At 43.7% G+C, this 19,103-nt stretch overlaps 1 protein-coding gene across 1 annotated transcript in view; it reads right to left on the bottom strand.

The window, feature by feature from the left end:
- The window catches only part of LOC142198458 (phospholipase B1, membrane-associated-like), a 51,953-nt gene extending 33,726 nt beyond the window's left edge, over positions 1-18,227 (bottom strand). Inside the window, exons 1-22 of the mRNA XM_075269493.1 lie at positions 18,125-18,227; positions 17,967-18,058; positions 17,665-17,820; positions 17,331-17,607; positions 16,601-17,143; positions 16,284-16,505; positions 9,317-9,360; positions 9,037-9,097; positions 8,737-8,795; positions 8,311-8,351; positions 8,080-8,123; positions 7,287-7,341; positions 7,157-7,208; positions 6,416-6,493; positions 5,789-5,851; positions 3,094-3,176; positions 2,481-2,547; positions 1,804-1,887; positions 1,369-1,434; positions 1,194-1,277; positions 477-543; positions 11-69 (exon numbers count right to left, since the gene is read on the bottom strand). Of these exons, the coding sequence (XP_075125594.1) occupies positions 11-69; positions 477-543; positions 1,194-1,277; positions 1,369-1,434; positions 1,804-1,887; positions 2,481-2,547; positions 3,094-3,176; positions 5,789-5,851; positions 6,416-6,493; positions 7,157-7,208; positions 7,287-7,341; positions 8,080-8,123; positions 8,311-8,351; positions 8,737-8,795; positions 9,037-9,097; positions 9,317-9,360; positions 16,284-16,505; positions 16,601-17,143; positions 17,331-17,607; positions 17,665-17,820; positions 17,967-18,058; positions 18,125-18,227 (2,400 nt within the window). The remainder of the gene's footprint in view (positions 1-10; positions 70-476; positions 544-1,193; positions 1,278-1,368; positions 1,435-1,803; positions 1,888-2,480; positions 2,548-3,093; positions 3,177-5,788; positions 5,852-6,415; positions 6,494-7,156; positions 7,209-7,286; positions 7,342-8,079; positions 8,124-8,310; positions 8,352-8,736; positions 8,796-9,036; positions 9,098-9,316; positions 9,361-16,283; positions 16,506-16,600; positions 17,144-17,330; positions 17,608-17,664; positions 17,821-17,966; positions 18,059-18,124) is intronic.
- Positions 18,228-19,103: the final 876 nt, after the last annotated feature.

The raw sequence follows: 19,103 nt of genomic DNA, 5'->3' as shown, positions 1-19,103 counted from the left end.
CAGAACGTACCGTAATGGAGTCTCCCAGAGCAGCGATCACTTTAAAATCTGCAGGTCTCAGTCTGTGAACTAAAACCAAACTGTGTTACCCTGATTATATAATAAGACGAAGATGAGGCCACATATAGAGTGGGAGAATATGAGGTGTAGTGTGATGGAGGTTCAACAAATGTCTCATCCACAGCAACCAACAAGGGGTCGGATGGGCCTGAGACTGCCGGGCAGGGCCCTAAATCCCTGCACTGTAAGGACAAGGGCCTCAAACCTGGTGAAGGGTTCCTTAAAAAATACATTGTACTATAACATTGGCTGTGATGTTCCTTTAAGTGTAATACTTATGTAAATAGGTAGTCACAGCTCCGCCCCTTTTCTTTGTACCAGCAGATAGTGATGCATCAGGCCGCGAGTCTTTAAAGGAACCTTTACATATAATAGTATATAATAAGTATAATGTATTAGTCACAGCATACACTAACCTGATGTAGGGATTGTGTCTGACGGGGACAGGTTTGTGCAAGTGAATTCGGATCCAAATTCCCTCAGCTGTAAGAACAAGACGGATATTTCAGTAGGTGCGATATTAGCGCTCGGTCTGTGCACGAGATTGTATCCTAGAGAGGCACAAGCATGGCGGCCACAACCAGGGGATATCAGGGAACTGCTGACATAACAATCCCTGAAATTTCAGATATGAGAATAATATACAGGCAAATTCCCCAGCATAGGCCTGGTCATAGGCAGCAATAGTCTGGAGCCGATTCATTGAGGTCTATAGGAGAGTATTCTAGACATGCTCTGTGCAGGGAGGGGAAGGAGATAAGCTGTGACATCATCTATTGTCAGTAGTGATGTGATGATGGGTCAGTGGTGTTATCTATAGAGGTGATATCTTCTATTGTAATACTGTCTGTGATGTAAATAGGGTGACTGCTGCAAAGAAAGCCACTACAGAATTGTCAAATGTCAGTCTATTATTAGGCTTAGTGGAGAGAGTGAAAATTTCAGGTCTAGTACTTATTTTTAAATATAGATAGTGACATAGAATAAAAAAAAAATCATCAAAAATTCTTAATTGTAAAATAAAAACTTGGCTTATGAATTAAGTGATTGTCTGTTGATACATCCCCTTTAAGGAATGCGGCCATGAAGTGGGGTCCCGATCTATATTATACATAGGACATATATGACGTTACCTCTACTTTGTTCTCTGTATCCTGCATCATGTCCTTCAGCCACAGGTACGGACTGTTCTGATGGGTGCTCAAGTAGACGGAGTCCTGTGTATAAACCCCCCACGTTACAACGTTTCATCAAGTCAGGTAAGGTAGCTAAACACAGCAATGGGGGCACTTACTTATCAGGACCTACCTGCTGTGCGCACTGCACCTCATACACCTCCCCATAGTGATGAAGGTTCTTCTTCTCAGAATCCACCTGCAGAGTCCACCATGTTATATGAGTCTCGGCTCTTCATGATATATTGTAGTAATAACTAGATATAATACCCTGCAAGGGTTAACAGCCCACGTGTCCTCATGACAACACTCCCTGACCATCCTGGGGTGGATCAGTCAGTCCTACAGGCCGTGTATAGTCGCAGTCACCATCAATGTCCTCCTCTATACACAGATATTCACACGGCTCAGGATGTGGACATTGATAGGAGATGGCTGAAGCTCCATAAACACACTGACAGGTAGTGTTGTCATAGGGAACAAGACTACAACTATTATACAATGCTTCTGACCCCGATGTACCCCATAAATCCAGATGTGTACCCCAATATTATCATATGGTCCTCACCATACGCAGCACAGGGTGTAAGGCCACCGTGAAGTCCGGCCTTGTGTCGTATCTCTCCGAGCTTATTAGATTCTCCAGGGCAGACTGGGAAAGAAGAGTCATACATTAGCGCCCCCTGCAGGTCCCCAACAAGACACCCCCGTTCTATTATAATATGTAATATTATGTCTACACCAGCGGTCTCCGGATACTTGAGGGATGTGTGATAAGAGCGAAGGAATCTGGAGATGTTCTAGAGGAAGCCATTCGGCTATGTGAGGTCACGTCATGCTCCAGATTTGGGTTCTGACCTCTTCAGACCAGTGGGCTCTATCCTGTGACTCTATATTCTCTATAATCCCTATCTTGGGGATAAGTGATCGCTGGGGGGGGGGTCCTATGGGGACCGATGAGTTGGGGTCCCCTGTATGACTGGAGCAGTATTGGGCATGTGTGACCACCATTCTATTCACTTCTATGGGACTGGTGGACAAGCCGATAGCTGAGGTCTACACCAAGTTTTGGGGGTTTTTTTTAGTTTTTTTTTACAGTTTTACAAAACTTTTATTGTACTGTATATTGTTGCAGAGGTTCTGTCATGAATTTCCCCAAGTCTGAACATGGCCTTAGTGTTTAACTTGTGACCCCAAATATCGTCACCACATTCTGATACTCTGTCACATAACAATCCATCTCACCTGAAAGGAGAAGCGAAACATGGCTTTATTGTAGTCTGAAGGTGTGCGGAAACACTCACAGGACTGCCTGAAATACAACAAATGTGGAAACCATCAGCAGCCAGGCACCTGGGTATAATAATGATATTTATAGTCTGGAGCCCCCTCCCAATGAGAAAGTTACATCCTGAGTAAATTTGTAAATCCTTATCTATAATATGTAATATATACATTTATTTATTTGTAAATGCTTTATTTATCTCATAATGACACAATGTCTTGTACTCTAGTCACATCCAGAGCTGCGTGTATAATTCTATTGGTTATGTAAAAGGGATAGTTTGCTTTGCAAAAATGCTTTGAGTCTCCCAATGATCACAATGTGACCACCTTTAATCTATGGTAGTATCAAGCGAGCAATGTCCCCACAGCTCCACCACTGGTGAAATGTGGTATTACATGGTGACCACCAATGATATCTGCCTATAGTTCCCTTCCTACAACCTAACCTGCCTCATACTTGTTTCACTAAATATCAGGATTGACAGGACCTACCAGCACAAATCTCCCAGCATGCTCAGCGTTATACTCCAGAAGTGGCGCTATAATAACTAGAGAAGGTGACAGAACCTACCGGAGCTCCGCATTTTCGGGATAGGACAGGTAGAGGCCACTCAGCAACGTCAGATCCACCAGACTAATAAATGTTTTTGGAAGCTGAAATATAAGAAACGGATCAGAAGATGAATCCATGTAATATAAATGTAATATCTGTATAATATATAGTAGGAATAACATCTACCTGGAAACCATCAGTAAGCAGGCTGACAAGTGCCTGGTGCTAAATAAATATCTGACACTTGTTAGGACATGGACATCTAACACATGGTCTGATGAGCCAATGAATGGTTAATACTCTCATGGGATATTTGTGGGTCATCATTAGGTACTCAAACTAATTAATACAAGCAAATATTCAGAATAGCAGATCCAAGAGCAGCTTGCTGATGGTTTCCACATTGGAGTAATGAACTACAGTATATTACTTGCCATTTTCTCCAATATATATAAATAGAATTTTATTTTATATAAAATAATTGAAATAACAGATCCATCAACAGCAGCTTCTTGATGGTTTCCATATAACACCTAGACAAGTCATTTTTTCTCATCTTCTTAATCCAATTCACACTAACAAATCCATCCACAACAGCTTGTCGGTGGTTTCTACACAACCAGAAGAAGAACCTTACCCTTTTCTCAACATATATAAAGATAAATTTATTAGTCATAGTCAGTTGCAAAATAATATAACATATTCATTAAAGGCAGCAGCTTGCTGACAGTTTCCACTTTGGAGTAATCAACTCTTTAACTTGGCCTTTTCTCTCAGTGTACATAAAGCGTTTTATTATTCTTTACGTAATAAATGAAATAACAGATCCATCAATGGCAGCTTCTTGACGGTTTCCAAATAGCAACCAGAGAAGTCATTAATGTAACATTTTTTTTACTCTACACTAACAGATCAATCAATGATAGCTTGTTGATGGTTTCCACTTAGCAACCGCAGAACATAGCACTTTTCCCAACATATCTAAACATAAATTTGTCACAGTGTAAACTGAAGCAAAATGCCAGCTTCATCTACACCTGCTTGCTGGTGGTCTCCATCTATTTAATACTTAATCTACAAAGTATACTAATATATATATATATATATACTAGCTTTTACCCGCGACTTCGTCTGCGGTGATTTGAGAATTGGGCGGACACAGACGTGTGAAACTGTAAAAGTGCTTCAAAAAGTTTGGTGGGCTAGCAAATGTGATGTGTTATATTGTGTATCTAGTGATACAGACAATGTGATGCGTTGTATTGTGTATGTCGTGATACAGACAATGTGATGTGTTGTATTGTGTATGTCGTGATACAGACAATGTGATGTGTTATATTGTGTATCTAGTGATACAGACAATGTGATGCGTTGTATTGTGTATGTCGTGATACAGACAATGTGATGTGTTGTATTGTGTATGTCGTGATACAGACAATGTGATGTGTTGTATTGTGTATGTCGTGATACAGACAATGTGATGTGTTGATTGTGTATGTCGTGATACAGAAAATGTGATGTGTTGTATTGTGTATGTCGTGATACAGACAATGTGATGTGTTGTATTGTGTATGTCGTGATACAGACAATGTGATGTGTTGTATTGTGTATGTCGTGATACAGACAATGTGATGTGTTGTATTGTGTATGTCGTGATACAGACAATGTGATGTGTTGTATTGTGTATGTCGTGATACAGACAATGTGATGTGTTGTATTGTGTATGTCGTGATACAGACAATGTGATGTGTTGTATTGTGTATGTCGTGATACAGACAATGTGATGTGTTGTATTGTGTATGTCGTGATACAGACAATGTGATGTGTTGTATTGTGTATGTCGTGATACAGACAATGTGATGTGTTGTATTGTGTATGTCGTGATACAGACAATGTGATGTGTTGTATTGTGTATGTCGTGATACAGACAATGTGATGTGTTGTATTGTGGCAGACAATGTGATGTGTTGTATTGTGTCAGACAATGTGATGTGTTGTATTGTGTATGTCGTGATACAGACAATGTGATGTGTTGTATTGTGTCAGACAATGTGGTGTTGTATTGTGTATGTCGTGATACAGACAATGTGATGTGTTGTATTGTGTCAGACAATTGTGTCAGACAATGTGATGTGTTATATTGTGTATGTAGTAATACATACAATGTGATGTGTTATATAGTGGAAAGCTATATGTAAAATGTGAGTGAGTAGAGTGAGGGCTACTCCTGAGGTGACAGTAAGGAGTGTGCAGGCAGGTTGAGGCAGGAAATGCCAGGCAGTGTGTGTGAGTGTATGTAGTGATACAGACAATGTGATGTGTTGTGTATGTAGTGATACAGACAATGTGATGTGTTATGTGAGTGAGTAGAGTGAGGGCGACTCCTGAGGTGACAGTAAGGCGTGTGCAGGCAGGTTGAGGCAGGAAATGCCAGGCAGTGTGTGTGAGTCTATAGCTGGGGCTAGGAGTCATGTTGTTTAGTGGCACCAAAAGTAGCCTGTGACTCAATCCTAAGGGAAAACTATGTTTGTGGAAAATTGCACGCAAATCCGTCCAGGCGTTTTAGCGTGATTGAGGAACAAACATCCAAACTCACAAACATCCAAACACACAAACTTTCACACTTATAATATTAGTAGGATATATATATATATATATATATATATATATATATATATATATATATATATATATATAGCCGTCTGCCACTTACCTCTTCATGTAAGTAGTCTAGCGCTGCGGTCAGGTGTCTTATTGTGTTTTCTGGGTGATCCTCCTGCAGGAAACAAATAAGTAAATGTATTATTCATACAAGTAGGGCTTATTCACATGTCACAGTCATGCCAAGAGTTGTTTTTTTTTTTGCAAATTCACAAATTAGGAAAGAGTGGAAGAACCTATGTGTGATAGACAATTACCTGCCCCCCATCCCATCACCTGGACCCCGGGGAAAGGGATTGTCGGGATTAGAAAGACAATGCTCAAATATCTTGTTAGGAAATTCTTTCCTGTAGAGGAGAGTCTGCAAAGAGCGTCTCTCCCTCTGGAGGACCCGACCCATCTGTTCGTCACATGGACAGCTCAATCATTTCAGTGAGCATTGTGTAATACTGTATTCGCCCTGCGGTGGCGCTGTAGAGAAAGGAAACACTTGCAGCTGGAGTCTCCTACAGTACAGTACATTGCTGAGGGTCTGGATTGATACTTTCCACTTGTGTATGTAGTCAGTATCTTTTGTGGCCCTTGTTAATGTCAGGGGCCCTCACCTGCCTCTGATAATGACTACTTCAGTCTATTGACACATCTTTTGATTTGACTTTTTTTAAAGTTCCTTGTTTACCTGAATGCAGAAGCTGCACGGATCCTCGGCGGCCACAAATAGTAAGATCATCTTCCAATCATCAGCGAAAGACACCGTCTAAGGAGCAGAAAGAGTTCATTGTGTGACGTGAAGACCTTAAAGGGATGATCCATGACCATAACAGTCACGTCATTTCTTTTGGTCACATAGTCAAATTAATGGGGCTGAACTGTTGCACGGTCACATGACCTATGGATGTGATGTCACTTCCTGGATAACCCCTTTAATACACTTTTATTAATATAGGACACGTGACCTAATCCTCTACATCTACATAGAACAAATTCTAGCTTAATGCAGCTGTTTGAGGACTTGTATTTTGTGGGACATGTTAAATTTTTCAATGGCACCTATTTAGCATGCCTATAACTTATTGACTGCAGTTTATTAACCCCTCTCTGAGAGGATGGGAATTAAACTCCAATTTTCACAGCTTTTTTACATATGACTTTAAGCTTCTGTTCACACTACTGTTCGGAGCCTCTTTCTTGGGGTCTATCAAGTTCGCGGCCATATTCTTTCCATTACAATTTTGGAAAACCCATGGAGCTTCATTATAGTCAATGGAGTTCAGTGATAATTATTTGGCTCCGTCATACAACAGACCTATCGCAGCTTCCCTTACAAATAGACACCATGATCCTAGTGTGAACATGGCTGAAATCTCCATCCTTCCTCAGTCCTATATTTATCATTGTGAATGAAATCTCCTGGACTTACTGCAGTTTTCTTGAGACTTTCCACCAGATTCTTGGCTTCGTCCAGCAGGTTCCTACAACACAGATATCAATGTAAGTTGTATATAGTAGAGAAGTCCTGATAATAGTAATAGACTCTCCTTACTACTTACCCCTGGGGGGCCGGGGAAACATTGGATACTGAGTGAGGAAATCTCTGTCCTACAACTAGAATATAGAGATATAATATAACACGGTGTAATGATATTATATACTAAGACCCTCGTTTTATATCTACAGCTCAGCATCTCCTCCTAGAGGACCCAGCACATCTATGGCTTATATGGACTGGCCATACATTTGTATACTGTATATTTGTATAAGCTGCAATACTTCATTTCTCCTGTGGTGGCGCTGCAGGAGAATGAAACACTTCCCTTTCTGATCAGAGGCGATCACTATGATCTAGAACAGCAGAACACCATGTGATCAGCTTTTGTTGAGACCCTTCTAATAAAGAGACCTTCCAATGAAGACAACCCTTTGGACTACAAAATATAAGAAGTTGCAGGATATACCGTACAATATACAATGAACACTGGAGAAACACCTACAATCACAGCTGGATTACCCAACATGCCACGTGACTTCCTGTATTAGGGGCATGGAAGCTGTCATCACCCTGACCTTTCCTCTTGGCTCACACACCCTGATAAATTGCGAAAAAAAACAACAACGCATGATATTGTGACACTCTGTCACAAGACGTCTATCCATCAGTGTTGGAGTGTGGCCACCTAGTGGCTGTGTGGTGCATTACAGCCAGTCAAATATTATGATTGCACATTGTGATATAGTATAGAATTGGTCTCTTAAACATTCAGAACTAGTATAAGGGTGGACACATCTGTAGCGCCCCCATATAACACCCCCACACCCTATAGGACATGAAGTGATGGGACTTACACAATCCGGTGACCTGGCTGGCTTTCAGGAGCGTCTCTTCCAAGCTGCTCACAAACACAATAGTAATAAGGAAGGATCAGTTGGTGATGTGCCCATCGGTTATTATAAGATAATCTGGATGACATCATCAGATAACGGCCTCAATTCTTAGATTTTGGTTTTATGATCACATGTGATACGATAAGACAATTCTGATCAGATCTGAGATTTGACTACAGTTCATGAACCTACCGTGTGGCAAGATGGACGTTGTGATCATCTGTATCAGATTTCTATGGAGTAGAGGAGAGGTTATAAAGTTATTACAGTCAAGACGTGGAGGCAGAGGTAACAAAAAGTTAGATTGTATTCATATCTGCATTTGGGTTTCTGTTCAGGGAGTCCATTTGGGGACCCCCTTAATGGAAACCTATCTGCATTGAAAAGCGATTACGTAAAAAAAACCCGCAGACCCCATAGACTATAATGGGGTCTGTGTGGTTTCCGCACAAAACATGCGGAAAAGTCCTGCACACAGTGCCTCATATCTCCGCTTCCAGGACCTCTCTGAGTGTGACATAGATGGAGGGATATTCGCTGGACGCATCATGTTACTTAATATATGAAGTGATGAATTTATTTTTTTTTCATTTTTGCAAAAAAACTAAATTGACTTACAATTTTTAATCTCTGAAGGGTTGAAATCACTTTGATGTCTGAAGGCGTCAACGAATGAGCTGAAATACAAGGAGAATGTCAGACGTCTGGGCGAGAAGCTGAAGTAACGGGGTGAGCTCTAATAGTCATATGGGGGGGTCTGAGGAATCAATGAGATAGACAGAGGGGGGAACCGTGATAATCGCCTCCGCTCACAGATCCCTCCCTCCGACAATGACAACTTCTGGTGGTTAAGTATCAGAGACTGAAGACCCCCAAGTATAGTATATGGCTGGCTGGAGACCACTGAGAGGCCCTCACCTGACGTGTCTTTCAGGGCAGGTTCTCCGTGTGTGTTAGTATTACAAGGTAAAAGGTATCTCTGTGGAAGATAATGGGTTAAATGAGGCGGCATTAATATCAGGATATATCAGTCACACGGCGTCTGAACAATCACCGACCAGCAGCACAAATCTGTCTGTAGTGACATCAGAGGACAGTACCACACATGATAGGCTTAGATACACTGCTCATAAGACAGTACCACACATGATAGGCTTAGATACACCTCCTCATCTACACACATAGTTTGCTTTCTTACCGGGGTTCCTGTTTCTTCCTTCTCTGTACTTCCTACTAGGTTTCCTAAAATAAGGATGAGCAAGACAGCGAGGTCAATAAATGATGGATATATAACTACATAAACTCTATATATGTGCCGCACACCCTATACCTCCTAACCGTCCCAATTTCCGTGGGACATTCACGATTTCGGTGTCCTGTCCCGCGGTCCCGGTTGGCGGGAGGTATGTCCCAATTTCAACTCAGATCTGCGTCCGGAGATAGGAGATAACCATTTATAGGCCACCTCTGATGTGCAGGTATGAACGTATGTGACACGTATATTCCCCGGAGCACTTGCCCCATATCAACCAATCACATTGCTCCCTTTATGTTCTAAATTCTGCGGTATAATCTGACTATGGGCAACAACGAGAAGACGTCCGGGGTTACTTCAGGTGATCGGAGTCACTTTTATCTTCTTTTCTCCTTGCGGCTAATAAAGTCTTCAGTAGAATTAATGCCGTGATGTTTATTATTAGTGATGGCGGAGATGAGACGCGGCGGCCAAACAAGCCGGTGGCGTAAATGAGTTAATAAGTTTACACACTGCGCTCATTTCCTGGACTCTTTGAGAATTTCTGGAAGGAGCCCAAGTTTAATAAGTGAGGTCCGGTTCACATCTGCCATTCCGTTCTCGTATCCGCATGAAATATGTGGATAGGGGAATAAGGGCAAGCAGAACGTTTCTCTCTGCATTTTTTGTGCGGAAACTACATGGACCCCATTATAGTCTATGGGGTCCACGGCTTTTTTACGTGCATAGGTTTCCATTCAGGGGTTCCCCAAGTGGACCGAAACCTGAATGCAGACAGGTTTCTACAACCAGAAACAGCAGTAACATGGTGGAGATATATTGCACGCAAGGCCATGGTTTTGGTAGGCCAACTCCGACTCCATAAATGGCCGACAACCATGGTTAGACAGAAGCGGTAAAGATCCTCATATTCCTACTGACCGATTGCTGACCATAGCAGTAAATATGTAATAAACTATACAATTGTACAATATCAATAATGATGTATTACAGTGTAAAATAATTGACGCTGGAGTCAGAGTCAATAACCTGATGGCCTCGAAGCTGAGAAACACCTGCAGACGCCTCAACCATCACAGCAAGGCATGAACGTCCTCACTAGTCCACCATTTAAGGGGGTCATACACCTTCAATAGTGACAACGACTTCTCCCAACATCCATACATATGCACCTAGGCCAAGTGTGTGTGTTATGAACGGGATGGACACCTTATATCCTCCAGGAACGAAAAGATTGGGTGTTAAACTCACCCGGGAAGCCCTCATACACCTAAGATACTAAGCCAATGTTGGCCGAATTCCATTATAATAGTATATACCGCTATACTATATCAGTGGATGCCATTTACTGAATATCCCCGAATATAAAGGGTCTTGTAAGAATCAAAAATATCAATCTATGAACAGAAAATGGAAACTAATGGATAACAATGGACGTTATCAATCCCCATTACTTACCATCCACGTGAAAAAACAAGAGTGCATATAAGAGGCACAGCGCTCCCCCATGGTGGACCCCCATGGCCGGACCTTCTCTGGGGCTTCTCGTGGTCACTTAAGTATATTACTATAAGGGAGAAGCGCGCTTCTTACATCTTCAGCTCCTTTTATACCCCTTGAGAGGGACTGATAACCAGGCAACCATAAATCATGTTATCATCTTCACCTTTGAGAACTTGAGCTCGGCCTCATACACAATATCATCATGAACGCAAACATTTTAATGTAATCTTATCTGTATGAAGCAGTGAAAACACATTTTTCTCTCCCTGCACCCTCTACGGGATTGTCCGTCACACTCTGCACTTCTGTTAGATACATTGCACAGCCTCCTCTCCGCTTCTGATCAGGCACCATCTTGGTTTTTAGAATTCTCTATGCTCTGCTATCAATCCCATCATGCCACAATACAGTATCACATAGCCAGCTAGAGACAGAACCATCCCTACCTGGTGGGGGACAGTCTATTTACCCTTCTCTATATTCTCCTATATAAGCTGAGACCATATACGCACTGTCATTATCATCTCCTCCATTATAACTGTGTGACCGACGCCTGTCTAATCATCATCAGTGACTGTGATAGGAGCTTGTGTCCAGCCTGCGGAGAGTCATACATGAGGTCAAGAGACATCTCAGAATGAGATCGCATGACCCAACTGAAGAGAAGGATCCCGTGAATTCTCAGATAGAAATCAATAACTAAATAAGCGAATATTAAGACATAGGGGAATGGGTATATAGGAAAAGAAAAATGATTGCGGAGTGCTGCTGTGGGGACTCTTCCCATATTCTGTGCCTGAACACTTTTGGTGTCTGTATGGATGTTTTTGTTCCTCCACTGTTTTCTATCCACCTGGCTTGTGTTCTTTACCAGATCTTCTTGTCCTCTGCTCTTCCTGACCTCTCCCTATTTACCTCTCATGATCAAACTCGGACTGGGTTATCCCACCCTCCGCCTGACTTCGACTACTCATTATATGATTTCTGGCAACTACTCTGGAAGTCAAACTGGACTGGAGATGTCCTGTAGGAAAGTCCAAACTCCTCATGGTGGTGAAGAACTTCTCTTCGGCAACCCTTCTAGTTTAGCCCTAGTCAGACCAGTAGTTGCCCACTGGGTTCACGTCTTCTGTTGATCACATAATTGGTTTCGTAGTGATAACATCAAAGAACGTAAGTGTCTATTCTCTATAGATGGAGCGTGGTCCTCAGAGTCATCTCCTGTGCTGTAGCCAAGAAACTCCAACCCTACTCTAGTTGTAAGACTTCTCCTAGACTCCTAGTCAGATGATCCAAGTAAAAGAAAAGTACTTATAAGGGCTAGTTCACACGTGGGCAAAGGGGAGGTTTTTGACAGCGGAATTCGCTTCAAAAACCTCTCCTTTAACATGGTGGTCTATGTAGACCACTAGCTTTTTTTTTCCTCCTAGCGTTTTCCGCCTGAAGAAGCAACATGACCTTTCTTCAGGCGGAAAACGCCTGAAGAATTGCATAGAAGTGAATGGGAGGCGAAAACCGCGCGGTAAAAAACCGCGCGGTTTTTTGCACACAAAACCGCGCGGTTTTTTGCAAAAAAACGCGCGGTTTTCGCCTGCAGTTCCTATAGCACATATAGGAAAAAAAAAACCTAGCGAAAACCGCTAGCGAAAACCGCGTCAAAAACCTCGTCAAAAACCGCGTGGAATGCAAAAAACAGCGTCAAAAAAACTCCTCGAGGTTTTTTACCTCGCACAAATAAGCTAGGCGGTTTTCACGTGTGAACTGACCCTTATGTTGATATATCTCAATAGCCAAAAGGGAAACGGCTTCAGGAGAACCCAAGGACTGGTTTATACAGCGAGGTGGTCCATGGGCAGTAGTCTTAGAGATACTGATGTAGATATCTCATCATCTGCCCCTTTAAGTGTATAATATCTAAATATTGGTCGTATCAGAGGACAAGTAACCCCTGTGCTGTATGACCGGTTTTGTTTATTACTAGCTGTATGAACTAGAGCTTATAAATCAGCCTTCAATACTTTGCCTTGTCTGTAAAAGGTTATCCTTTACTCTTTGATCCTTGCAGGCCCGTGCTGTACGGAAGTGAAGTGCAGGAAATGTAATAAATATTCTATCACTCCTTCCATTCCCTAGAGTGGGAGGTTTATTCTTAGTTGCCTGTTCAGACAGCAGGGGGCGCTCTAAGGCCTCTCAGAATAAACACCTGATCCTGAATGTTGCTTAGAGATGAGAGAACTTTCAAGATTTAAAGCTATTCTTCCATTAAAATCATTGTTTTTCTCTTTGACACAAAGGAATAGCCTTATGAAAGGTTATTCTTCTCCTAACTCTAGATGTCTCCTCCGCGCCGCCGTTCGGTATAAATCCCGGTTTTCGTTGGTATGCAAATTAGTTCTCTCGCAGCACTGGGGGCGTCCCCAATGCTGCGAGAGAACTCTCCAGCACTGCCTCCATCTTCTTCAGGAACGGCCTCTTCAAGTGTCTTCTTCTGGCGCGGGCGGTCAATCTTCTAGACTTCTGCCTAGGGCAGAGCCGACTGCGCATGCCCACGGGCCACAAGAAAATGGCCGCTTACTTACTGTGTAAGCAGCCATTTTTCTTGTGTCCGTGGGCATGCGCAGTTGGCTCGGCTCGAGGCCTAGAAGTTTGACCACCCGTGCTGGAAGAAGACATGAAGGGGCCGTTCCTGAAGAAGATGGAGTGGGAAAAATAGTCAAAAGTGCCAAACCGCTGTTTTTTCATTGTTTTGATTCTGATAAAAATTTGAATAAAAAGTGATCAAAGCAATAGCATTTCCCAAAAATGGTAGAACTAAAAAGTACACCCGGCCCCGCAAAAAAGACGTCCTATGCATCCCCGTACATGGACGTATAAAAAAGTTACGGCTGTCAGAATATGGTGACTTTTAGAAAAAAAATTTTTTAACACAGTTTTGGATTTTTTTAAAGGGGTTAAAATGTAAATAAAACCAAATGAATTTGGTATCCCCGGAATCTTACCGAAACACAGAATACAGGGGACATGTCATTTTGGCTGCACAGTGAACGCCGTAAAACCGAAGCCCGTAAGAAAGTCGCATTGATGCACTTTTTCTTCAAATCCACCCCATTCTGAATCTTTTTCCAGCTTCCCAGTACATTATATAGAATAATTAATGGTGGCATCATGAAGAATAATTTGTCCCGCAAAGATTAAAGGGGTTGTCCCATCACAAGGATCCTATCTATACTGCTTGTTAATGTGGATGTACGACTTTTCCTAAATACATTGCTTCGGCAAAACTGCTTTGTGTGTCCACTATCTTAATTTATTCAACTCTTTGTGGCCACAGCCCTGACTTATCTGCTCAAAAGGCAAGTGATGTATCTGCTGCTCTCAGGGGGGAGGGAGGAGGGGCTAAGTGCAGGGAGCGAGCCTGTGTATCTAGCTATTCCTGTGTCTACACCACGTGACCTAGCTTCCTGCTATCAGATAGGGGAGAGGAGCTGCTTGCATTTCTTCTGTTCTCCCAGTTATCAGGCTAGCTAATACAATTGTGTTCATTATGGCAGAGACAGGCAGTCTCTGTATGTAACACAGAATGGAGTTGCTGCTGCCTGTACTTCATAGTCCAATGTGGGTGGGCGGAGCTACACTCAAATTTGGGGGCGGAGCTAAACAGCAGGTTGCATGTGAAACCCCACCCACAAAATGATGCAAGAAACCAGGAAGAAAGAAGATTTTACAGGAGTGAAGACTGGTGAGTATGCGAGGTGGGAATAACCCTTTAAGATCTCTGAGAGCGGAGAAATAAAAAAGTTATGGGGTTTAGAAGGAGGGGAGTCAAAAACGAAAATCAAAAAATGCCATCGGCGGGAAGGGGTTAAGCGATAAACCTATATAGAAAATGGCAAGTCTATGTGGCAAAGCCCTAGGACAATGTATAACAATCACAAAAAAACGACTTACTATAAGGCCTGTTGCCGCAGTTGTGGGAAACTCTTCGTTCGTTGGTGCACATGAAATATATCAGAAGTTAATAATTCTCCTTTAAATCCTAGCAGGGTGAGATTCCTTAGTGCAGATGATGTAGTACACTGCAGAAAATCCAATACTGGCTACAATCATGTATCAGCAGCAGAATCTCTATACCTTGTAATATGAAATAGCAGCACAGCATATATCTGCATGGAACAAGTCTCTTACACCTAGAGGAAGATTACACTAGCAAGAACCATTTACTCCTGGATCATAGGATTCAGTCTAAATAAGAATGCTGGTGGTAGGTACACTTATAGTCCCAGAGGGATTAACCCCGTCCCGTCCAAAAGGCTGCCAAAGGGTTAAGTCTGGAAGAACGTTCAGGTGTAGCTGGGAGGCGCCTCCGTTGGTTGTGGAAGGTATAAACACCCAGTCTCTTCAGCAGATCCTCCTGTGGAGCCGGTAACCTTTTCTCTGAAGGAATGAAATCCTCTTTCTTTTTGCTTTCAGCCTCTGGGAGCTCAAGAGATCCTCCTTTTACATTGACCTGTGATCCCTCTCTCCTGCAGACTGACTGAGCACATGGTCTTCCTTGCAAAGCAGCCCCTCCCATCCTCCAAGGATTTGATAAACAAACACAATTGCTTTCATCCTGCATGGATAATGTCTGCAAACTGTTAACCCCTCGTTACCTTGAACTGCACACAGAAGTTACACAGTGATACCAAATTTATATTGTATTTGTGACGTTTTGATACCTTTAAAAAATTTGAAAACTTTGCAAAATAGAAAATTTTTTTGGTGTTGCCATATTGTGACCTGTTTTTATATTTATGTGTATGGAGCTGGGTGCAGTGTCTTTATGCAGGAATAGATGGTGGTTTTATTGATACCATTTTGGGAACTTTCAGATGGTTTGATCTCTTTTTATTCCGTTTTTTAAAGGACCTAAAATGTGGAAAAAAAACCCAGCCATTTGGCCATTTTCATTTTTTTCACCGCTACGCCGTGCACCGTACGGGAGAACAAGTGATTATGAAGATAATCTTGTTTCCCTTAGTCCTAACAGCGGCACAACTGGGAGAGGTTTCTGCCCCTGCACCTTCACTGCCTTCCCTTTGAGAAAGGGGGCAAAGTGACATAGCGCCAGGTAAACCGCTCTTAGCTCTTTCAGATTGGATGCTCCTTCCTCCGGATTCCTCCAACGACCTTGGATAGTCCTGTCGTCTAGATGGGCTCCCCACCCCGTATGGGATGCATCTGTTGTCAACAGGGTCCAACAAGGTTGAACCGAGGACCTTCCGTCTTTCAGGTGTCTCCACCATCTGAGGGAAAGACGGGTACTGGGAGAAAGGCAGATCTTCTTGTGCAATTCCCATGGTGACTTGTTCCAGGCGCTCAACACTTCCATCTGCAGGGGATGCAAATGTCATAAAGCCCAAGAGACCGCCTTGGCTGAGGATGACATCAGGCCTAAGACTCGCATAGCTGTGCGTATTGTAACGCGGCGAGTCCGCAGAAGAAATTGCGCGTCGGTCTCTATCCTCGCTCTCCTTGGGCTGGTTAGGAAGATCTGCATCCTTTGCAAATCTATGAGGAATCCCAGGAATTTCTTCTGGGTAGACGTCACAATTTCTGATTTCTCCCAATTGATAAGCCAGCCCAACTTCTGTAGGAAGGAGATGGCTATCGGGTGGTGATGGAGAATTGAAGTAGACTGAGCTTTTATAAGCCAGTCGTCAAGGTAAGGAACAGCAAAAAGGCCTTGCAGTCTGAGCGCAGCGACGACTGGAGCGATGACCTTGGTGAAGACGTAGGGGGCTGATGATATGCCAAAGGGGAGAGAAGTGAACTGTAGGTGCTCGCTGTGACCGGATATGAGTACGGAGATCCGAAGATACTTTCTGTGCGGCTGGTAGATGGGAATATGAAGATAGGCGTCCTTTAGGTCCAAAGTAGCCATAGCTTCTTCCTGCTGAAGAAATGTTGTGACTGAATCTATGGACTCCATCCTGAAGGGCTTCTGTTTGATGTGGAGATTGAGGTACCTCAGATCTATTATCATGCACCAGCCTCCTGTAGATTTTGGGACAAGAAAAACTGGTGAATAGACCCGCCGGACAAGGCCCCCTTCGCGATGTACTCTTCCACTGATTTTTCTAGGCAGGCTTGTTGAAGGGCCGGGAGGAACCGAGTGATAGTGAGGCGTGGAGAATTCTATAGCGTAGCCCTGATGGATGATTTGAAGGACCCATGGGTCCGAGATGGTTAGACGCCAGGCCGAGAGAAATGCAGAAAGTCGTCCTCCTACGGGAAGAAAGGTCACAGGGAGCCGCATCCCGACAAAAGGCAGGTTTCTTTTTGGGCTCCTCTCTGGAACCCCCCGACCTGCACCTCTTGGACGATAACCAGGGCGTCTCTGGGACTGTTGGGGGTGATAGCTTAGCCCTTTAGAGGAGCCTCTTGCCCTTTGAAACTTGAGGAAGTGACCTACTTCTCCCCTCGGCTAGCCCCTCCATAAGATCATCCAGCCCTCGGCCGAAAATCTTCCCCGGTTGGAAGGGGAGGAAGCATAGGGCGAACTTAGAGGTGGCGTCCGCCCGCCAGGGCTTGAGCCAGAGAGGTCTCCTGGCAGCGGTGGTCAGGGCCATGGACTTTGAAGCCAGTTTAAGCTGCTGTCTCGATGATTCACGGAGAAAATCCGAGGCTAGGCGAAGGTCACTCATGGAGGCCGGGATATCATCCCTGTTCACCCCGGAATCGATATCGTGCTTGAGGCGATCCAGATGCGTCTCTGGGCCGCTTCAGTAGAGGCTATGGCCACTGACAATTGGGTGGATGCAGAAGAATAAGCCTTCTTGAGTGTAGACTCTTCTGTCCAGGAGATCTTGGAGATTCAAACCATCCTCTAGGGGAACGACGGTTCTACGGGAGAGCTTGGAGACAACCAGGTCCACTTTAGGTGGGGGGCCCCACCGATCCAGCTGTGATGGGTTGAATGGATAAATGGATTTTATAGGCCCTAGATGTGACATAAGCTTTCTCTGGCTGTTTCCATTCCTGTTCCATGATGCCGACCATGGAAGCGTCCACTTGAAAAGCCCTCTGCATCATTGGTGTGATTACTCACCATGTACTCCTTGACCCATGTCACAACCTCAGAGATGAAGGCTTCATCCCGAGGGGGACCTCTACACTGGCGGCAACGAGAATAATTGTAGCCTAATTGAAAACTGGAGTTAGGATTTTATTTTTCCTGAGAAAATAGAGACACAGACTGCCACCTACCGTCAGGGAGCGGGATATCACAGTTCACACAAGGTGGATGCCTTCTTTTGGTGGGTCTCTTCCCTCTGCCACGATCACAAGGTGGCGTAGTAGAGGAGGACATTTTACAATCTGACGCAAGGCACCTATGCAATAAAATATGGGTGAAGGAGACAAAAAAAAATTATTATTATTTTTTTTAAAAGGCTGGAAGGCTAGAAAGTCTTACCTTTAGACTGTAGAGAGCTTGCACCTGAAATTCTTCACAATGCACTTGAGAGTAAGGCCAATTGGCACAGAAGAACCTAGAAGTCTAGGCGACCTGCCAGGAGCAATACTGGAAGGTAAAGAGAGCCTGGGCATCCGGCATCTTAATCGGCTGAGAGGAAGGGACGGGGCTAAAATGCCAGCTCTTTAAGACCCTTCCAAATTGCAGATTTAAGGTAACCTAACTATTTAGGATACCAAACATTCTCCTCGGGGGACCTAGTCCCCTAAAACATTAAAGGCAGGTAGAATTCTCTACTGCAGCCACACAGGAAGTATGCGGGCCGCACCGGAAGTGTGCACCCGCAAACAGGAACCGGCCGGGAACTAGCCGCAGCACCAAGGTTCCACATGCCGGCGATCGCTCAGAAGGCCCTAAGGATCCCCGGGCAAATGGAAGCACGGCAGCAGCGCCGGTCTTCCCTGCCTCCAAACTGGAGCGTAGTGAGTCCTCTAGCATACATCAACTTGCCCCAGCTCCCTGGAACCAAACTGTGCCCTTAAAGTGAATATTTTCTTCTTATTACAGGCACCAGCTTACAGAATGGAGGAAGCTGAAGGGACAGATCTTCTTAAAGCAAAGATCACCTGGATCAGGTAAGTGGTCCTGATCCCTTAGGAGGACAGAACATCCTCCCCACCTGTCCTGGTCCAAACAAGACATAAAAAAAAAACACGTTTTGGGGAAGGAAGCTGTGTCCTTTTAAGGGATCCTAGCCATGTGAAATTGATA

This window comes from Leptodactylus fuscus, chromosome 3 (genome assembly GCF_031893055.1).
Source record: "Leptodactylus fuscus isolate aLepFus1 chromosome 3, aLepFus1.hap2, whole genome shotgun sequence".
NCBI classification, from domain to species: Eukaryota; Metazoa; Chordata; class Amphibia; order Anura; family Leptodactylidae; genus Leptodactylus; species Leptodactylus fuscus.
Note: the sequence above shows the minus strand (reverse complement) of the source record. Positions and strands in the feature narration are given on the sequence as shown.